We start from the raw sequence: 22585 nt of genomic DNA, 5'->3' as shown, positions 1-22585 counted from the left end.
TAGCAGCCACTGCTAACTTCCGCTCACTGTGGAAGGTAGCCTGACCCAGGACGTTACTATTCTGTAGTGTCACTGTTGTTATTTGGAAACCAACAACAGATTGGGAGTGGGGAGGCTGGAGACCACCACCTGGGACCAGTCAGCGTTTTGGTCACGTCCCTTCAAAGTCATCAACCATTTCTGAAAAGCAAAACTAGGAGGGAAATCCTAAGGGGCAGAAGAAGGAACAAACGCCTGTTTGACATATTCCAAATGAAGGGGCAGGGGCGTGCTCTGAGGGCCATGAGGCAAGGCAGCCGTCCACTGGCCTCGGCGTGCAGAGCTGACCTCTGTGGTCCTCCTGGAGGCAGCAGTCAAGAGCTGGGGGGTGGGGGGGATGTCACCTTCAGTGGGACTGAGTCCAGGCTGATGGGAGTCAGGGCCGGAAGAGCCTTCTGCACTTGAGGGAGGAGTGTTTTCCTGCCCCATGGCTGCATGCGCTGCCCCCGTGCAGGGAGCTACCACTGACTTCATCTGCACCCACGCCAGACAAGTTTGGGAGCCCTCTGTGCACCACCATGGGGAGTACCTGTCCTGGGCCACCTGGGCCCCTCAGCACTGAGGATCTAAACCTTAGCTGGAGGTGGGGAGCTTGGCTCCTCATATAGACTCTGGCCTTCCTGCGATCAGGCTGCCCCTGGGTCGTCTCAGTTCAGGGAGGGGGCACTGGATAGAAGTGGGGGATAGGAACAGAGGGGTCGTGGCATCCTGGGCTGATGCCAGTGAGCATGCATTGATTCCACAGGCCCGGGATGCTGTCTCCCGCTCCACCAGCACACAAGCCTCTAAAGGAAAAGGCCGGGGCCCACCCTGGCCGCTGCCCCCCTCACCCGCTGCAGAAATTCTGTCCTCTCCTTCTTCTTGTTCCGGCATCGGGCCGCCGCGACTTTGTTCTTCTCCCGACGCCGTTTCCTCCGCTCCTCTTCCTCGTCTAGCTGTGGGGGCAAAAAGCCACGGATGAGACACCGAGGCAAGCCTGGCGGCCGGCTGCCCTCCCGAGACTCAGACAGATGGACGACCTAACCCACATCCCGCCATGAGTGAGCCGCCCTGCCAGCCCGCTGGCCTCTCGGCAGGTGGGATGCAGGAGTTCCCAGGCCCCAAGGATGCCTGCAGAGCAGGTGGGCATCCTGGGGAGGAGTCAGTGCCCCAGGAGGCAGGGCCATGAGGGTTCTGCCAGAGTTCAGAAGGCCTGGAGCCTGGCGATCGCCTCACTCAGAGGTGACACCCAACAGGCGGTCTGTTCCCTGGCCTGGCGTGAAGCCTCTGGGCACTGTTTTCCAGGCCAGCAGCTCCCAGGCATTTCCTTTCAAAACACCTTGAGCATGAGTGTTGATTTTACCTTCTGCTCTACCCATTTTCACTCCCTGTCCTCCCTCTTGGGTCCTTCCGAACCCTCAGCTCTCTTCTGATAATGGAGCAGTCTTTCCACCCCCTCACCAGGTTCATCCTTCCCTCTGCCTATGCACTGAGGAAGGAAATGGCAACCCACTCCAGTATTCCTGCCTGGAGAATTCCATGGACCGAGGAGCCTGGTGGGCTACAGTCCCTGGGGTGGCAAAGAGTCGGACACCACCTAGCAACTGAGCACACATGCACACTGCCTCTGCACTTTCTTTCTCTAGGATACCCACTTGCACCCCAAGATCCCAGGGGCTCCCCAAAGTGCCCTTCTCAGGACATAGGCAGAGAAGGCTTCCGAGTCTCTAGACTTACTTCCCTGGTGGCTCAGTTGGTAAAGAATCTGCCTGCAATGCAGGAGACCTGGGTTTGATCCCTGGGTCGGGAAGATTCCCTGGAGAAGGGAACAGCTACCCACTCCAGTATTCCAGCCTGGAGAACTCCACAAACAGAGGAGCCTGGGTACAGTCCATGGGGTCGCAAAGAGTCAGACACGACTAAGTGACTTTCACACACACACACTAGGAATCTTACCATGTGTGAAATAGGGCCCACCGAATGGGAAAGAAGAGGCTCACTGCCCGCCAATATGGACTTTCAGAGCCGTGGTTATTACTGTTTAATATTATTAATAATAACAAGAGCTGCCATCTGTTGCCCTCTTTGTTCAATGCTTTCAACACAGGTCCTATAATCCTCACACTCACAGTCTGATGAGGAAGTTCTATGACTGCCCCATTTCACAGACGGTGAGACTAAGGTTCACCTGCTCAGCTTGCCCAAGGCCCTCCAGCGAGGAGATGCTAGAGTCAGGCTTCCCGCTCCGATTTCTCGGACGTCACCCTCCCTGATCTTGACCACAGCCCCAGCCCATCAGGATCACTTGGACGTGAAGCCTCTCGTGGTCCACTGCCCGCTAGGGGATTCTGGAGGACACACAGGATCGGCCGGGCTGGACACGGCCCAGAGTCCAAGGCCACTGGAGAAGTCGTCGGGCGGCCCTGGGCCTGCCAACCCTCTCACTTCTGGAGCCAGTGGGGGTGCTTCTGGCAGCCTGAGGCCTGGAACAAGGTCTCGGCCCAAAAGGGCTGCAGGCCAGGAAAATAAACAGCCTTTCTGCCTGCATTCCCGGCATGCTCCGGGAGTTCAGGACCGAGGGGTGAGCTGAAGACTGGCACCCACGGCCCCCGGCACAGGCCCTGGCAGGGGCCACCCTGTCTCCTGGTCCACCACCTTGGAGCTTCTCCCTGACCCACGCCCTCTCGGCCTGGGAGGCTGGCTGGAGAGGTGCCCTGTCAACACAGCCGCACCCAAGCACCTCCCAGCCCCTTGGCCTCCTTTGAAACCAAACCAGAAGTGACAGCTCCTCTGGCTGACCCGCATCTGGGGAAATAGAAACCCGGACAAAGTTGATTCCGCCCAACCTCTACCTCACCCCCAACAAGGCCGAGGTAACCGTGACGACAGGCAGAGGGAAGGAACTGGAGGAAGTGGCTGGCAGTGCAACCTCCCCTCGGCCAAGAGGGTTTGCCCACAAACTGCCAAGGTGATGTGTGCAACCTGGGCCCTGCCAGGCGTGCAGGGCCTCCAGCCCCTCCCCCAGAGCAACCCTGGGGTTCTGGCAGAGCCTGGGAGATACAGCCTCTGTCCCCCAAGAGCCAGTTCCCTCCCCCACCCCTGTGCAGGGCCTCATCCTATATAAAGTTGGAAGCCAACGGAAGCCATGCTAGCAGCAGATGCAAAGAGGCTCAGTGCTGGAAGTTTAAGAGATCAGTTGGGCCAGGATGACACCCAGATGGGGGGCTGCTCCTCCTACCCTCTGCAGCCACATCGGTCCCCTCCTACCTCACCCTAGACTTAAAATGTCTCACCTTCTCCAAGTCTGCCAGGGCCTCCTTTCCTATTGGTTAACTCTTCCAATGCTCAAGAGAAAATGCCACCTCCTCCAGGAAGGCTCCCTTGACTCCTGATTGAATTAACTGCTTTTTCCACCAAGACATGCTGTGTGGTGCTCAGTTGCTTCAGTCACATCCAACTCTTTGCAACCCTATGGATGGTAGCCCACCAGGCTCTGTCCATGGGATTCTCTAGGCAAGAATGCTGGAGTGGGTTGCCATGCCCTCCTCCAGGAAGCCAAGACATGGAAGCAACCTAAATGTCCATCGACAGAAGAATGGATAAAGAAGATGTGGTATATATATACAATGGAATATTACTCAGCCATTAAAAAGAATGGAATAATGCCATTTGCAGCCACATGGATGGACATAGAGAGTGTCATACTAAGTGAGGTAAGTAAGTCAGACAGAAGGATAAATATCATATGCCATCCCTTATATGTGGAACCTAAAAATAAATGATACAAATGAACTTACTTACAAAACAGAAAGACTCACAGACTTAGAAAATGAACTTATGGTACCCGGCGGGTAAAGGACAGTTAGCGACTTTGGAATGGGCATGTGTACCCTGATATTTGTAAAATGGATAACCAATAAGAACCTATTGTGTAGCACATAATACCCTGCTCAATGATATGTGCCACCTGGATGGGAGGGGAGTTTTGGGGAGAATGGATACATGTCTACGTATGGCTGAGTCCCTTTGCTGTTTACTTGAAACTACCACAACATTGTTAATCGGCTATACTCCAGGACAAAATAAAAAGTTTAAAGCTTGGTTTAAAAAAAAAAAGAAAAAGAATTAACTGCTTTTTCAGTGCTACAGCCCTTTGAGTTCCCCGCTAGAAGAACCTCCATCACACCCCACTGTAATTCTCAGCTTCTGTAGGTAGCTGTCTTCCCTGATAGCCTGGAGGACGGGGGACCCGAGTAACCCCAGCACCTGGCACAGAACATGGCACTTAGGAGGGGAGCAGTGAATGTTAGTCAAATGAATGAATGGAATAAAAGATTTGAGAGAAAGATGCCACACGCTTGAATTCTGAGAAAGATGCCACAGGCTTGATTGATACAAAAGTGATTTATTGCCTGTATCTGCATAACCTTTGCTCCAGGGCTTCTAAGGAGCCTTCTCCGCCAGGGATGGCCTCATCTCTCTGTCTGCAGGAGGCCAGCAAAGCTTGGGAATTGGGTGCTGCCTTGCCCAGAAACACACTGGCCTGAAGACGGAGTCAGGATCTGGGGTGCAGGCCGCCTATGGCTGTGAAAGTGAAAGAAAGTGAAAGTCGCTCAGTCATGTCTGACTCTTTGCGACCCCATGGACTATACAGTCCATGGAATTCTCCAGGCCAGAACACTGGAGTGGGTAGCTGTTCCCTTCTACAGAGGATCCTCCCAACCCAGGGATCAAACCCAGGTCTCCGGCATTGCAGGGAGATTCTTTACCAGCTGAGCCACAATGGAAGCCCAAGAATACTGGAGTGGGTAGCCTATCCCTTCTCCAGCAGATCTTCCCAACCCAAGAATCAAACTGGGGTCTCCTGCATTGCAGGCGGCTTCTTTACCAACTGAGCTATCAGGGAAGCTCCCTCTGGTTATGGGGCAAGTGCACGAATCCCAAGCAGGACCTGAAAGCATCAGGCTGTGTGTACTTAAGCCCTAAACCCCCAGCACCCGTAGCACCGCTGGCTTCCAAGCCCATGCCTGGGCCTCTCCCATGCCTGTGTCCTGCCTTGGCTCACACAGACCCAATAAAGCAAGAAATGGCCGCACAGCTCCTTTGCCACACTTTCCCCTTTGAAACTGTGCTGCATCTCCCCCCAGTTCTCCTGTGGCTCTTTAAAAGCCCCCCAGAGGGCTTGGAGAAAAGGGACACTGAGTTCCTGCCAGAAGGAAGACAATGGTTGGGCAGTGCCCTCGGCCGCTCCGTCCCCACGGGCTCACTCGGGCTCCTTTCGCTGGGCCTGCAGGGGCTGTGCTCTCTGCCTGGAGCTGTTTGGAGACCGGCTCAGCCCCGCCCCGGGCTTCCTTTCCTCCCCAGGCTTGAGGCCGCTGCCTTCTCCTAGATGCTCGCCGGATTCTCTAGGCATCTGCTCCTGCGTGGGTGAGAGACAGCGCCGTGTTTTCAATGCACAGGGCTCCAACATCTAAAACCGGAACCCTGAACGGGAGATGATGACTTTTTCTGCAGACACAGCTGGAGGATCCAGCATGTTTGAGGAGGAGGCAGCTTGAGCTTCAAGACTTGGAAAAACCATAGCCGGGGTGGGGGTGAGGGGGTGCAGGTGGGTGGAGTAAGCAGATCGTTCCCTGTCCTCCAACTGGGTTCTGGCTCTGGGTTTCCTTAATTCCCAGGACGGCCCAAGGACAAAGCTGTCTGTGTTCTGGCAGTGACAGGGGGTCCTTGCACCATTCTCCACCTTGGAGGGCCAGACCTGGGGGTCCGGATCACGGCCAAGGAGGCCCTCACTGTTGAGCAGTCCCTCCTCAGACAGCCTGTTCTCAAGCCCCCCAAGGAAGCCCAGGGCAACCCTGGCCCCTGTTCTAGCTGACTGTACATGGTATGCGTGGCTGACCTGAGCTGGGCTGTATTCGCCAACAGGAAATCTGAAACTAAACTGCTGGGCCAGGGGGCATGCAGGCTGGGCAATCGATTTCAACCCAGAGAAGCAGAAGGATCAGGCTGCTGATGTGTTGAGATGAGCAGAGACCACCCAGCAAGACAGAAACAGACACTCGGCTATAGGAGCGAGTCGGACAAAGAGAGGGAATGGGCGAGAGTATGAGAGAAGCAGAGCCTGGACAGGGTGTGGTGAGCAAGGGGCCCAGGGCACAGATTTAAGGAGGTGCTCAACTCCGGAGCTTGTGCCAGGGCAGGGTCAGCACCTGAGGGTGGGTGTCTCCTTAAATGTCACGCCCGGGGCATCTGGCTTGCTGCATCCTGTCCAAACCCCGAGAGACAGAGGGAGCTCCAGACAGAGAAAGGTAGAGACAGGGAAGAGAGAACACAGAGAGACAAGATGGGTGGAGAGACAGACAGAGGGCATGGGGCAGAGCCACAAAGACAGAAACACAGAGACGTGGCCACAGGCCGATGGTACAGACAGACAGAGGGACAGACAGCGGACAGACAGGAGCACTGACTCCACCCCTGCAGAGGCCTGACTGTGCTTCATCTCCTCAGGGTCCATGATGGATACGTCTGAATCTACCCTGGAAATTCCTCCATTGGTCTGCAGGGAGCTGGGGAAGGTTTCTGCCTCTTGCCACTGAAAGATACCTGGGACACCAGGGTCCCGCTCTTGTGAAGTCAGGTGATGCCAAGTGTGCAGAGGGTGGTCCCCAGGAATCCAGGAGAGACGGCCTACCCAGGAGCAACGCTTCTAGAACAGCTGGGCAAGCGGCAGAGCCTGGATGCAGAAGGCCTTTTGAGCAAACAGAAGTGGGTCACCTCAGCAGGAAGGAAACCCTGGGGATTCGGGGCCCCAGGGGTTAAATGGACCCAGGAAATCAACCAGGACAGGCGTACTATCTTCCTCACTTTCATGGATGCGCAAACTCATGATATCAAGACATCAAGGCTGCCTAGAAGGGCAGTGACAGCTTTGAATCCAGGCCTTTGGGGCCCAGGGCCTGAGCGTCTCCTACTCTTGGAAGGGGTGGTGGTCTGGGTAACAAGACCCCGACTGACCCTTTCAGCTCCACGCCCAGGGGTGGAACTATTAAGCATTTAACTGTGAGGACAATGACCGTTTTATTTTTTCCTGCCTGGGTATTCCTCTCTTTTTTTAATTGGAGGATAATTGCTTTACCATATTGTGTTGGCCTCTGCCATGCAACAGCATGGATCAGCCACAGGTATACATGTGTCTGCTCTCCGCCCCGAACCCCTCTCCCATCTCCTTCCCCATCCCACCCACTCCAGGTTGTCACAGAGCACTGGGCTGAGCTCCCTGGGTCACACAGCTATTTATTTCATGTATCTGCCTGGGTATTTTTAAGCAAAGCATATTTGTTGCGCAACTAACACGCGAGTGTAGCACAAAAGCAGCATAGTTTACTGGAGGGGGACCCATCCCGCTCCAGTCATGACTCTCAGGCCCCGTCTGCCAGCCACGTGGCTCTCACACGGTGGCAAGTCCCCCAGATGTGATTTTGAATCCTGACATTTCATAAGCATTTCCAAATACGTATCCTCCAGACCCGCAAAGAGACAGGATGAGAAAAAGCAATGACACTTGGGAACCCCAGGCCCGGCAAACACAGAAACTCTCACACGGACAAAGCAATAGAGAAAAGGACAATGAAGCAAGTGCCCAGCAGAAACCAAGAGGGAAACATCGAGTCAAACCCCCAGTGCCGAGCAGAGTAGTGAAGGGCTGAAAGACTTATCTCAGACTGAAAACTGTCTCCCAGGCAGACAGAAGTGGGCTTATCTGAGACTTGGGGCATCAAAGTTGTCAGCATGAACTCTGGGGTCTGAGAGGCCTGGGTCCACCCTAGCAGTTCTGTACACCAACTCTTCCTGTATGTTGCCTTTTTTGCTGGAAAATGTTATATGTTGAATAAAGTTTTCTATAAATTTTTTTTTTTAATGCTCCGGGGCAAGTCCCTCAGCCTCTCTGAGCATCACTTGTACAAGGAGGGCACCGAGCTTTGCTGCACAGGGTTGCCATGACGACTTAAGTCTCATCCCAGAGCTGAGGACACAGGAAGGGCTCTGAAAATGCCAGCTTCCCTGTCTTTCTAGGTGAAGTCAGGGCTGCCCCAGGCCCACCTCCCACACAGAGAGAACCTGGCATAAAAGGAGCCCTGGGGAGTGACTGCAGGGTGATGCTTCAGGGCATGTGAGTTGTCAGTGGGCAGGCCTGAGTGACCGCCCTCACGCCTCTGAGTCGAGCTCTGGCCAGGCCCTCTGGGATGCATCCCCCCTCCTTCCGTGGAGGAGCCACATTTCAACACCAGGGACCCACGAGCACCCTGGGAAGTAAACACCAAACATACCAGACATTCTAGAACCAGACATTCTCCCACATAAACACAGCTGCCGGGAGCCAGGGGCTGCGGGCCCTGCCCACCCCCCTGCCCAGGACCCTCTATACGGACTGAGTGATTTCAGCCACCACCGCATCTCGAATGCCAACCGAGTCTTTATTTTCAGGGCCAAACATCCACGGTCCGCTGGATGCTCGATCCAGACTGTCCTCAACTGGTGGCTTCATCTCTCTTCTCCACCCTCGCTGGCAACATTGCTCACCCATTTACAGGCCTCACCCCCTCACCTATCCCTCCCCATGTCTCCAGTTTTGACCAGACAGGCCATCCAGTTCTACATCCTACATCATCCTCAGATTCGCTCTCCACTTTCTACCCACCTGCCACTTTCCAGGCTTTCTCTCTGTGTCTCTCCATCTCTCTCTCTTCTGCTCCACCTCCTGGGAGGCCTCCTGACCATGTACAACCATCCTCTACTCCAGCCATTGGAGGGACGTTTCTAAAATGCAAATCTGATCCAGTTGCTGACCTTCAGGGGCTCCTCATTACCCTCAGGATAAAGCCCAAGCTCCTTAATACAGCCAACAAGGCACCAGGTGACTTGGCCCCACCTGCCCTGGTCTCACCTCCCATCTATCCCCATCCTACACACCCTGGTCCTGCAACACCTCACACTTCCCTGACCTCATGCCTCTGCCTCTGCTGTCCCCTTGGTTTACTTTCATTGCTGTACATTCAGTTCAAGCATGACCTCCTACAGAAGTCCTCCCTGATTCTCATCCCCTCCAAGTTGGGGAGGTGTTCCTCTGCTCTGGGCTTCCATAGAACTTTGAGTTTATCCTGGCCTCTACTGTGCTGTATTCTAGCCGCAGTTTCTGCCTCCACTAAAATGGGAGTTCCATGAGGGCAAAGTCCGTATCTTGTTGACTTTCTGTGTGCCCCGCACCTTGTAGAGTTTATAGCCATCAGTAGCACTCAATAAACGTTTGCTTAAGGGAGGCCTGATCCCCGGGGCTGGGGACCTGGACAAGAACCCAGGACTCCTGACTCCCAACCCAGTGCCCCTTCCAACTGCCCCCAGTGTCAGGCTGTAATCCAACGCTTTCACCTATAAGCAAACCCACACATCTGGATGCCATGCTCACTCAAAGCTCCAGCCCAGCCAACCGCCAGGTGAAGGCTCTGAACAGGAGCTGGCAGAGGCAACGGCTGCACCTGCCAATTCGCTGCGCTCGGCTCTCCTGGCTGGGGGCGAGCGCAGGTGGAGAGGTGACTCCTCAGGGCACTGGGCCTCTGCAGGAAAACGCGGGGAGCAGCAAGGGCTGCAAGCTACCCTCCATCCTGAGGTTCTGGAACTAAGACCTAGAGATCGTTGATTCCTGCCGCATCCGAAGGCCTGGGAACTCAAGTACAGGGAAGCAGAGTGAGTCTGCCCAGAGGGTCAAACAGTGGTGAGACCAGCCAGAACCCCACTGCTTTCTGGAAAGAAGCAGGGAATACCTCCCTTAGGGAATGAAAGCCCGCTCCTATTCTTCTTGTTGCATTAGAGCCACGGGGGACCCAATCAAACAGACTTCTCTGAGGTCTTGCATCTCAGTAAGAAGAAGCATCTCGAGACCCCTGCCTCATGGGCCTCAGTCAAAATCTTCTCCAGGGTTAAGAGAACCTCTAAAAAAATAGGCCACCCAAGGCCTGAGGCTGGTTTATATGCACCCAGTAGGAAAGGGCCATTCTCTCAAAAGCAGTGGAGAACAGCCTGTTTCCACCGCTAAGAAAAGGCAGCATTGTGTTTGGAACAAAGCCTGAAATAGCCGGCTGGGCAGGGTGGCACCCATCTGAAGATGGCCCTGCTGAGCGAAGGGCAAACTCTGTTACTGTGAAAGTGAGGGGGAGGCTGGGAGATAGAGGCAAAACTCACCTTGGCTCAGGCAGAGGAAGAGAAAAAGGACAAAGGTTGCCGGGAAATCCTTTTGCGGACAGGAGCTATTTGAAGAATGATGGCTCGTTTTTTGTTGAAATCTGTCTATTCCAGGCCTGTTTCATATTTATGGTTTAGGGAGGTTTGGTTTCCCACTAGGCAATCAATCAGTTTTCTTGCCCAATTGACATTCACTTCAAAAATATGAGAAAAGGAGAGAAATAGTGGCCTCCACATATGAGATTTCCCCACTCCCAAAAGAATGGTCAGAAGCAGAATATCCCTGACAGGGGAAAATCCATTTTCTTCGCAAAAAGAGTTAATCATACAATAGAAACTGGGTCTTAAACAACAGCAACAACAAGCCGTGTGATATACCGTGATTGCACAGGGCAAAAAAAAAAAAAAAAATAGAGACAAGAGCCCCCACAAGTGACTGAATGACAGTCTATAATTAAATGAAAATGCAGCTGTTGCCAAGAATATTTATGAACTGGTCTGTTCTGAAAGTCCCGAGATGGACAAAGTAGAAGAACATTTCAAGTGCCATCATCCTATTAAAGCGTTGGAAGTCATTTGTCTTTCATCATGAAGGTGAAAAACAAGGTCCTTGGCTTAATTATTCTCCACCAACACAGTTCTGTTTAATCTGTATGCAGGGTGTGCAGCTGAAATACAGATTTCAGCCAATTTCTTTCAGACACGAGGCACAAATAACAAATCACTGAGCGAAACGGAGACCTCTACTTTGAGGGAACAGAAAGCCAGCTAATAAAAATCCCATCCAGATGACAGTGGTCAAAGGAACTCACAGCCAGGGGTGCCTGGCCTGGAGCATGGAAGGGTGATTTCACCATGCATGACTTATGCAACGAAATGGTTGTAGTTAAAGTTCATAGCTGGCGAAGGCGGAGCTTCGTAGCATCTAGACAAATGACAGGGGCAGAGAGCCTCCCCTCCCCAGTTCCCAGCCCAGAGCTGCTGAGAACTCTGGGCCAGATACAGCAAGTGAAGGCTCCTTTGGCATCAGAACAGTGTATCTGATTCTCTCCCTTCTACAACAATAAAGGAGCTGGCCTATTGACAAGCTCAGCAGCTTAATTAATTGGGAAGTCCCTTTGGGTGTGAATGCTGGCAGCAGGAGCATCTCAGGACCTGGAAATAACTGCTTTGGAAATGCTAAGGTGTTTGCAGACTCAGAGAACAACCCTGCCTTACACAGACTCGCATACCACATGATGGAATGCAGGTTCCTCCAGGAAACTTGAGATAGGTTTGGAGAAAAATGTGGCTGCAAGCCCTTGTAGCCATTCTCCGAGAGAACCATCACCAGTCAGAGCTGGAAGCAATGTTCAGTTCTGAGAACATCAGAACCTACTGGAGGGCTTCTGATATCACAGATTCAAGTGCTCCACCCTCTAGAGAGTCTGCTTGAGTAAGTTTAGAGTGAGACTCAGGAGTCTGTGCTTCTCACACACTCCCAGATGCCACTGGGTCTGCGTACCTGACTTGGAATAGTGCTGACTCATTGGAAAGGACCCTGATGCTGGGAAAGATTGAAGGCAGGAGGAGAAGGGGATGACAGGGGATGAGAAAGCTGTATGGCATCACTGACTCAATGGACATGAGTTTGAGCAAATCCCGGGAGATAGGGAAGGACAGGGAAGCCTGGTGTGCCACAGTCCAAGGGGTCACAGAGAGTTGGGCAAGACTTAGCAACTGAACAACAACAACGATATCGATATACTAAATTGATAAAGGTGGTATTTTATTAAGGGGCTCAAATTGTATCATATACTTATTAGAGTCATTCAATAAGAATATAAAGATGAGTTTTGGTTGATGCAAAATCTTTAACTCAGAGGTCATGCGGGAAAGTTGCAAGTTCCTGATAGCTTCAGGATCCAAATTATTCCTGTCTTGTGTTTCCCCTACACACACAGATCAGTAGTTGCAAACGGGTGTGTATGTGTTATATAGGTACACACACACATACACACGTAAATAATGGTTTTCCAGCTTGCCCTGCAATCTCAAGGCGCAGGAGTAAACAGAAGTAGCAGAAAGAGCTTTGTTCTGAACAAAACAGATCCACCTGGCACCAGATGTCACCTTGGCAGTGCTCTCCAAAGTGTCAGATTTGATCACTAACAGGTATGAGCATAGGTGTAGAACTTGTTTTAAAAAAAAAAAAAAAGATTAGATAAAATTATGCCTTAAAAATGAGACTCTGGCAAGTTAATCTCTCTGAGCTGCTGGTTCCCTAACAACTAGTAGTACTAAAAAAACATCTACCTCATAAGGTTTTTGAAGAGATCAAAGGAGATAATCTATGTAAAGCAGTTTTCAAACCATAAAGTCCACTGCTCATGTGATCCTTCTGTCCTTACTCCAAAGGCAAATGTCCTTACTCCTTCAAAGACCTGGGCCGGTTTGTAAGGTAACATGGGTTTCAATCAGTGGCTACAGATTAGAAACACCTGCCGGCCCCACCCAGACCAACTGAGCTAGAATCACTGGGATGAATTTCAGTATTTTTTTAAAAAACCCTCTCCAGGGGATGCTAACAAGTAAGCAGGATTATGCCATATTTCCTCCCAAGTTCCATACAAAACCCTGCCAGGCTGCTCCCATTGCTTCTGCAGGGCCACTAGCAACAAAAGAAAGAGAGGAGAAAATATCCCTAACCAGACCCTGGCTTTTTCACCACTACTGGCCTAAAAGGGGCAGTGGGGGGTATTAATCACCATAGCTACTAATTCTGGAGCATCGATACATGCTGTGTGGCATCACGGCTGTGGCATCACTGCATCACACATGCTATACGATTAACATACATTATCCCTTTTAATCTTCCCTGTTTCCAAGTGAGGTAGATATTATGCTTGCCCATTTTTACAATAGCTTTGAGATAAAATTCACACATACCATACAGTTCAGCCCACTTAAAGTGCACAGTTCAATTGCTTTGAGCAGATTAACAAAGTTGTGCAGCCATCACAATTAACTTTACAGCATTCTCATCACCCCCAAAAGAAACTCCACACCTTTGAGCCATCACCCCCACTTCTCCCATCTCCCCCGACCTTAGGCGCCAGGGAACCAGTTCTCCTTATCTCTATAGATTTGCCTCTTCTAGACATCTCATAACAATGAACTCACGCAACATGTGGTCTTTTGTGACAGGCTTCTTTCACGTAATGTTTGCAAGGTCCATCCATATCGTGGTATGTACTTTATCCCTGTTTATGGCCAAATAATATTCCATGATATGGATATGGCACATTTTATTTACCCATTCATCAGCTAATGGACATTTGGGTCGTTTCCACTTTTGAGATATTGTGAACACTGCTGTGTAAGTTTCTGTATTAATTTCTCTCGATCACATATACCTAGGAGTGGGATTGCTGGGTCATAGAGAGAAGAAAAGGGCAACTCACTCCAGTATTCTAGCCTGGAGAATTCCATGGACAGAGGAGAGTGGCAGGCTACCGACCACTGGGTTGCAAAGAGTCGGACACGACTGAGGGACTAACACGCTTTCACTTCATGGTAACACGATGTTTAGCCTTTTGAGGAACTGCCAGATTGTTTTCCAAAACCTCTGTACCATTTTACATTCCCATCAGCAGTGTATGAGGATTACAACTTCTCCACATCCTTACTAATACTTGTCCTTATCTGTCCTTTTTATTACAGTTATCCCAGTGGGTGTGAAGTGGTACCTCATTATGGTTTTGATTTGCATTTCTGTGATGGCTAATGATGTTGAGCATCTTTCCATGTGCTTATTAACTATTCACGTATCTTCTTTGGAGAAATGTGTATTGAGATACTTTGTCCATTTTTTAATTAGGCTATTTGTCTTTTAAATAGAATTTTAATCATTCTTTATATATTCTAGATACAAATCCTTTATCAGGTCTATAATTCACAAAAGTTCTCACTCTGTGGATCATCTTTTCACTTTTTGTCCTTTGAAGCACAACAGTTTTTAATTTTGATGATGTCCAAATTATTTTTCATTGCTTGTGCTTTTGGTGTCATGTCTAATCCAAGGTCACATAGATTTGTGGCTTTTTCTTCCAAGAGTTTTGTGTTTTAGCTCTTACAATAGGTCTTTGATCCAATTTGAGCTAATTTTTGTATCTGTTGTAAGACAGGGAGGAAGCTGAAGCTCAAATGTCTAGTAACCTCTCTAGAGCCAGACTGTTCCAATCAGCAGTCCTGCTTAGCTACATGGCTTCCAAAGAGCCAAGGTTCTGTCCTGGGGTTGGTTCGGGGAAGAGTCAGGGAGAAGGGGCACGGAGGCACGCCATGGGGGCGCTTGTCACCCAGGACAGGCATGTGCACCATGCTTAGTGAAGGGGACGCTGCAGTCAAATGGCAGAGCACCGCCAGTGAGCCCCACAGAGGCCCGCGTGTGCACAGGTTCTCAGCCCATCAGCTTCCCTCCCAGTATCTCTGCAGCCAGCCTGAATCTGCCCCAGTGTCCTTCTAGGTCTCCGAGCTCCAGCTCTACTGAAGCTGTCTTGTATTTTGGGGGCACGGTAGAGGGAAAAGAGATCCGGTTGGCTCAGATTTGGCTCCCCTGGTCGCTCAGGTGGTAAAGAATCTGCCCACAATGCAGAAGAACCAGACTCAATCCCTGGGTCAGGAAGAACCCCTGGAGAAGGGAATGGCAACCCACTTTAGTATTCGTGCTTAGAGAATTCCATGGACAGAGGAGCCTGGCGGGCTACAGTCCATGGGATCACAAAGAGTCAGACACGACTGAGCAACTAACACTTTCACTTTTACACTTTCAGAATTGTTCAACCAGAGGAGGACCCGTTAGGGGACTCAGTTTCCCAACTCTGAGTCCATATTGCCAGCGGGTCTGGGGACACCAACGTAGGATGACCAGCATTGACAGGGCTGCTAAAAATACTGAGGATTCTTGGGAAACTAGCAATGCCCTTAACACCACAGGAAATGAGATAAAAGGTCACTCAGGGCAACTTAGTGGAAACCTGAGGGTTGAAGGGCCTTTTCATTCACAGTGTGTGATGGTAACTAAAACTCTGGCTATATCTAAACAACATAAACAACCAGAAACAGGAAGGTCAGCTTGCCTCTCTGAAACCCTGGTCATGGATACAACACATTGGAAAGACCCCTGCTGTCAGAAACTCTAGTGTGATTCAGTGCAAGTGGACTCAGAGCCTAGTAAAGGTGATGTAAGGGTGTGATGACTATAGTCAGGCTGTCTTTACACACAGTACCTCACTTTATGTTCACCATGAAATTTCAAGAGTTTTAGTTTCCTCCTTTTGCAGACAAGGGAACTACACTTAAAAAGATTAGCTGACTTGTCCAAAGTTGTCCAGGGAGTAGGCGATGGAGCCAATTTTGAAGCCAAAGGCTTGAACCCAAGCCCAAAGCTCTTTCTAGGCCCAAGAAGCAGCCCGTTTGCTTAGGAAGCCAGGTTGCTGCCCCACTCCCCTGACACCTAGACACTTCCAAACACTCAGGCCACTCACCACCTCCAAGGGTAAAATACCACAAGCAAACGAAAGCCCAAGAATCAATTTTTGAATCAATGATAAAAACTAACTTGCTTGATTGACTCATTTGAAAAGTCATTGCAGTCATGTCTTACATTTGTTGTGTATCTTCTTAAGTGCCAGGCATTATGTGAAGCACTTCTTTACCTGCATTAGTTCACTTAATTATACAGCAACACTAGAAGGTAGGAGCTATTATTATCCCCATTTCAAGGCAGAGATCTAAGAAGGCAGCATGGGACTCCTTGAACTTTTCAGAAGTGTCTGATTTCTGCTAAGAACATTCAGATCCAGCCATGTCCCCATCACCACCTCTCCAAGGGGCCTGGTGCTAGGATAACATTCTTTTGACATTAAAAAAGAAGTCTGGAATCAAAACTGCAATGAGATATCACCTCACACCAATCAGAATGGCTATCATCAAAAAATGCACAAACAACAAATGCTGGAGAGGGTGTGAAGAGAAGGGAACACTACTACACTGCTAGTCAGAATGAAATTGGTACAGCCACTATAGAGAACTGGAGAAGGAAATGGCAACCCACTCCAGTATTTTTGCCTGGAAGATCCCATGGACGGAGGAGCCTGGGGGGCTACAGTCCATGGGGTCACTAAGAGTCAGACACAACTGAGTGATTTTCACATACATATATTTGTCTGTAAGCCATTTGAGTTCGTTTTGTGGCTCAGCTGGTAAAGAATCTGTCTGCAATGCAAGAGACCTGGGTTTGATCCCTGGGTTGGGAAGATCCTCTGGAGAAGGGAAAGGCTACCCACTCCAGTATTCAGGCATGGAGAATTCCATAGACTGTATAGTCCAGGGGTTGCAAAGAGTCGGACACAACTGAGTGACTTTCACTTTCACTATGGAGAACAGTATGGAGGTGCCTTAAAAAACTAAAAACAGAGCTACCACATGACCCTGCAATCCCACTCCCGGGCATATATCCAGAGAAAAACATGATCCAAAAGGATACATGCACCCCAATGTTCATTGCAGCACTGTTTACAATAGCCAAGATATGGAAGCAACCTAAATGTCCATCGACAGATGAATGAATAAAGATGTGGTACATATATACAATGGAATATTACCCAGCCATTGAAAAGAATGAAATAATACCATTTGCAGCAACGTGGATGGACTTTGTGTCATACTGAGTGAAGTAAGTCAGACAGAGAAGGAGAAACATCATATGCCATCCCTTATATGTGGAATCTAAAAAGAAATGATACAAATGTACTTACAAAACAGAAAGAGACTCACAGACTTAGAAAATGAACTTATGGTTGCTGGGGGAAAGGGATAGTTAGGGAGTTTGGGAAGCTATATACAAAATGGATAACCAACCAGCACATGGAACTCTGCTCAAAGGTATGTGCCAGCCTGGAGGGGAAGGGGATTTGCAGGAGAATGGATATATATATACATGGCTGAGTCCCTTCACTGTTCATCTGAAACTACCACAACATTATTAATTGGCTATACCCCAATAGCAAATTAAAAGTTTAAAGTTTGAAAAAAAAAGTTTGGGACCTTGCGAATGCTCAGGTTATGGTATGAAATAAGAGTAAATATCACAGGGGCCAAAGTTAAACACATGCGTGGCTATCTTTAGCTATCACTCATTCGCCCTCAGATTCAATGATTAAAGGTGGGGGGAGGTGGAAGCTAACAGCTTTGGAAAATGTACTAACAAAGAGTGACGGAACTAAAGTGGAAACTTAGGATTTCAAAGATGAGTTGGGAGATTCTATTCCAAGGAGGGACAGATTGGATCTCTCTGCCAAGCAAGTATGAGACAGAAAAAGCATCTGAGTCAGAGGGAAGAAGGCCAACGCTATTCCAAAGAGCCACAAATTAAAAACCAATTATGCAAGGCTTGCGAAAAAATGTCAGTGGGCTGCCTTTATGTTTTAAATCACTAAAAACACAAGCACGCTTAGGCCAACATTTACCCAGCACATCAGCTGGTCTGGGGCAATTTTTTGCTCAGGCTAAACATGGATGAACTTTTTGGTGAGCAAACTCTTAAGAGTGAGCACACCTTCTAAGACCACATGATAGTTCATTGATTCAAAGTCCCACATCTTCCAAAGGGGAAAACCTTCTAAATGTTCTCGAGGGTCCCCTAGAGAAGTTGGGAAGCGACCAATGTGAAATCCACAAACAGGTAAGTATCCTCTCCTGCTTTCAAGATGGTGAGGATAAGGATCTAGTCACCACATGGACTCTGTGCTGGAAAGGCAGACCATGATGGAATGAAGACACTGATTCCTAGGGAATCAGAAGAGTACAAGAAGTACAAACAGAAAGTCAGGTTCCCAAATGTAGCCAAGTACTCCATGGGCCCTCTAAATACACAGATTCCCTAGACCCTCAGAGATTCTGAGTGCCTGGGCCTAAGGTTAGGTCTGGGAATCTGGATTCATAAGAAGTTTTCGAAGTGGTTTTGATGATCAACCAAGTTTGGGAATGGCTGGTTTGATTTTCATTGTGTCCTCTTGCCTGTAGCCTGAAGTCCCTTATGCTCACAAACAGCAAAAAAAAAAAAAAGGACAAATGCCTAGAGGTTAGAACTGGGAGATATAGAAACTAAGGGATGGAAAGTTTAAGTGAGTTGCCGAGTCAACACAACTAATTAATGTTCAAACCACCAAGCATGTCTTAACATACAATCTATAGATGAGGTGGGGTTCCCTTGTGGCTCAGACGGTAAAGAATCTGCCTGCAATGAGGCAGGAGACCCAAGTGCAATCCCTAGGTCAGGAAGATCCCCTGGAGAAGGGAATGGCTACCCACTCCAGCATTCTTGCCTGGAGAATTCCATGGACAGAGGAGCCTGGCAGGCTACAGTCCATGGGGTCACAACTAGTTGGACATGACTGAGCGACTAACACTTTCATAGGCCAGGCACTGTCCACTGTCTGGTGGAAATAAAAAGGAAGGAATGAAAGATGTAGTCCCCATCCTTGGAACCTAAACACAGGACCTAGCTCAAAAGCAGGCTGGTGACCTGGTGTGAAATGGGCTGGGTAGAAGGCAATAGGGGGCGGTGGGGACTGCGGAGAACTGAGGCCCATGTGCCAACGCACTGAGCGTCTGCTACGCAGTTCCAGCTTCCTGGTGCATATAAGGGTGTGGGCCTGGAAGGGCCACATATTCTGGGTTTTTCAAAGAAGCCAAAAAGTCCACATTTCCTGGCTTTTAAATATAGCAACTCTTTCAATTAAAAAAAAAAAAAAAAAGAAAGAAAGAAACCCACACGGTGAAGGCCAAACAAGATTCATCTGTAGGCTGACTCCTGCCCGTGGAATGACAGTTTGCAATCTCTTTTTTAAAAGGTCATCCAGGCTAACCTCCCATGAACTTGAGTCCCTACGAGAGCACCCCAGAGTGGCATAGAGGGTAAAGGGTTCTATCCAGCAGGTTGTTAAAGTAGTGCTTGGTGGGGGGGCAGGGGTGCAAGGACAGGGCTTCTAGTCTCCCTCCCCCACTACCGGAAATGCATTCCAGGCCCAGAGGCGGGGCGTGGCCACCACAACCAGAGCAGCCCACTCAGAGATGACCCAGCTGGGACAGGCCGAGACCTCCAGGACAATAGAGTGCTTGGTGGAGGCGTACAGCTTTAAGAGGCTACAGAACAAAAAAATGGAAGAAGGATGGAAAGCTCTGGAGAAAGCCAGGGAGCAAAGCTGCCTTGAAAAGGAGTACTGGAAAGGAAAGAAGAACAAAGAGGCAAGGAAGAAGCACCAGCTCTAAAAATGCCATAAGTCACAATATAACATGCCCACATGCCCTAGCCAACACGCAGTCTGGCCAATGGCCATCCATTTGGTCTACTGAATTTGTCTTCATGACACTGACCACTACCTGGCCTTTGATATTGTGTGTGAATTTGCTTCTTCTCGGATGTCCCCACTCCAAATACATAGTCCAAGAGAAGGTGGATTTTGTCTACTTGGCTTATGGTTCAGTATCCAGTGTCTGGCACAGTGCTTGGCACGCGGTGGGTGCTTAGCAAGGATCCGCTGGACAAACGGACTGCAGGAAAGCAGCTGGCACCAAAATAGTTTCACATGATGCATCAACCATATAATAATAACAACCTCAGCACAAAGCACTTTATCATTACAAAACCTGTCCTTTAACTTAATTCCTCCGATTTTCTCTTACGCAACTGCTCTGTGTATTTGGACATGGCCCAAGAGGCTGCTGGCCTCCACAAGGCGGACAGCCCAAGAGCCGGCTGGGATGGAGCTGCCTGCACGGCGGCTTGGCCCGTCCACTCTCTGGGGGCCTGGGAGATGAGACGGCTGCAGAACCGCCAGGCTCAGCGCTAATCAGGCCACGTCATCAAAATGATGGAACATTCTGGGACCAGGTTCATCCCGCCTCCCCAGCCTGCTAGAGCACTGATTAGAAGCCTGGAAGGCAGGCAGTGAGCACAAAGGGCAGCAGAGCATGAGGTTAAAGCTTTGGCTGAAAAGCCAGACTGCCTGGGCCTGTTTCCCAGCTGCACAACCTTGGATGTCCCCAAGACTTGTTGACGGCATCCGTACTGTGGGCGTAACAATAACAACAGTAATAATAATGACTTCAAGAGGGTTCTCAGGAGTGTTCGGTGAGACGCTTCGCAGAGCGTGCCCAGCATTGTGCCAGGGGCACCCTCCAGTTACAGCAGCAGCGACTTCCCCATGCGGCTCCCAGCTCTGCCATCCTCCAGCTCTGCAACCCCAAGTGATTTGACTTCTTCCTCTCTGGATCTCAACTACCTCTTCTTTTATTTTTTTATTTTTAAATTTAAAAAAAAAAATTTCTTTTGGCCACACCCCTTGAGCTGAGGGATCTTAGTCCCCCAACTAGGGATTGAACCCTGGCCCCCCGCAGCAGAAGCATGGAGTCCTAACCACCGGACTGCCAGGGAAGTTCCAACTTCCTCTTCTTCAAACTAGAGGAGAATCAGGTCACCAGGACCAGGTAAGGAACAAAAGAGACCATATGCGTTACGCCCTTAGCAAAAGGCCTGCTACATAATAAATGCTTCATAGATGTGAATTCATATCTTACGGTTATTCAAGAAACTTTTACGAGTCCAAAGTGCCACTGTGAAAATTCACCAAAGGCAGTGTGCCATACGCAAATGACTCTTCAGGACTTAAGGTTCCCCAGCGGCAAAGTTCTCTCTCAGCTCCCTTTATTTTTCAGTTGCTCTCAGAAGGGACCCCCCTCCCACCTTGGGTCTGACCTAGGGCATCACAGGTCAGTTCCCAGTGCAGGGCTGACCTTACTCCACGCCAGCGCCTCTGTGCGCCTCCATCTGGCCTTGTCGCCCCCGCAACACTGCAGTCTGACAGCGGGGGAGAGGACATGCAAATACACCCTAAAAAAAGGCTTGTTATTTTCACAGCCTGGATGGTGCGTATAGTGGGTGCCTGTGAGGACAGCACATCACCGTCAGGTACAGGGCATATGCCACCAAGTGGGGGAGGCTGTGAAATGTAAAAATATGCAATCCAAATAAAGGCATTTTCCAAAAAAGAAAGCAAGAAAGAAAGCTCCTCTGGCGCCTTTTGTGGAGGGAAGAAGTGGTAACTCAGCCCCTGCCCGCCACCCTCCCCACCCCAGGCAGATCCCAGAGACCAAGGCACCTGGCTCTTCATCAGTCCCAACAGCCTCAGTGCCCCCTGCTCAGCTACTGGTTTTAAATACTGTGGAATGACCCAGAAATGGATGCTTTCAAGTTCTGGGCCTGGGGAAGTGAAATAGCAAAAAAACAAAGACAAGACTCTCCACGAAGAACACAGAGCACCAACTAAGTCAGGAAGTGTGATCCACAGCACACGGACAAAGTCAATTTAAAAGAATATCATTACCATCCACTCTTATCTTGTCATCAACAGTCTCCAGGGAGCCACTACAGGGCACCTAACCCAGGTGTCTCCGGTACGAATGTCTACAGTAGGGGCCACGTAGCCCAGGGTAAATGAGAGCTGCAGGCAGCAGTGAAAGTCAAGCCGACAAGGGGAAGCGAAATCATCGAGAGTTAACAGGGAGGCTCGGGGCCCGTGGGAGACAAGAGAGGAAAGAAGTGAAGAGGGTCCCTTCAGGGAGCTGTGGCCACGCCAGCACAGGGCCCAGTGTGGCCAGATTGCCCCATTTTGTAATCAAAGATTAAAATCCAAGTTTTCAAGTGAAAGGTTGGTTCCAGCTTCTTTTAAAACACGGTGCAGGCCAAACCAAACACACCTGAGAGCCATGGCCAGCCCCGCCAATGGCCAGCATGCCGCCCCCGCTGGCTGAGCTCCCAGCAGATCTTCTGTGTAGTTTTATGGTGCTTTGGGGGGAGACAGAGGGCACAGCAGAAGCACCATGAAATGCCCAACTCTCCCCGCCGGTACCCGGACACCTTTCTCCACTTAGAGTCCCCCTCTCTGGGAGGTCCAGCCCTGTGAGCTCCACCCTACAGGATGAGCCCCCATCCCTCCCCGAGAGTGGCCCAGTATCTGACACTCAGCTCCCCCACCCCACCCCGACTCCCCCGCTATCTCACACCTCTTCAGCTTCCCAGGTGGCGCTAGTGGAAAAGAACCCACCTGTCAAGGCAGGAGACATAAGAGATGTGGATTTGACCCCCCACAGGGGTCGGGAAGATCCCCTGGAGAAGGAAATGGCAACCCACTCCGATATTCTTGCCTGGAGAGTCCCATGGACAGAGGAGCCTGCTGGGCTACAGTCCATGGGGTCGCCAAAGAGTCAGACACAATGGAAGCATCTTGAG

The 22585-nt window shown here is 50.1% G+C and overlaps 1 protein-coding gene across 3 annotated transcripts in view; it reads right to left on the bottom strand.

Moving 5' to 3' along the window:
* Window positions 1-22585, bottom strand: part of JDP2 (Jun dimerization protein 2) — a 42593-nt gene that overhangs the window by 7488 nt on the left and 12520 nt on the right. For all 3 annotated transcript variants that reach the window (XM_043472590.1, XM_043472588.1, XM_043472591.1), the window contains exon 3: window positions 870-974. In XM_043472590.1, the coding sequence (XP_043328525.1) occupies window positions 870-974 (105 nt within the window). The remainder of the gene's footprint in view (window positions 1-869; window positions 975-22585) is intronic.

Source organism: Cervus canadensis, chromosome 6 (genome assembly GCF_019320065.1).
Source record: "Cervus canadensis isolate Bull #8, Minnesota chromosome 6, ASM1932006v1, whole genome shotgun sequence".
NCBI lineage: Eukaryota > Metazoa > Chordata > Mammalia > Artiodactyla > Cervidae > Cervus > Cervus canadensis.
Note: the sequence above shows the minus strand (reverse complement) of the source record. Positions and strands in the feature narration are given on the sequence as shown.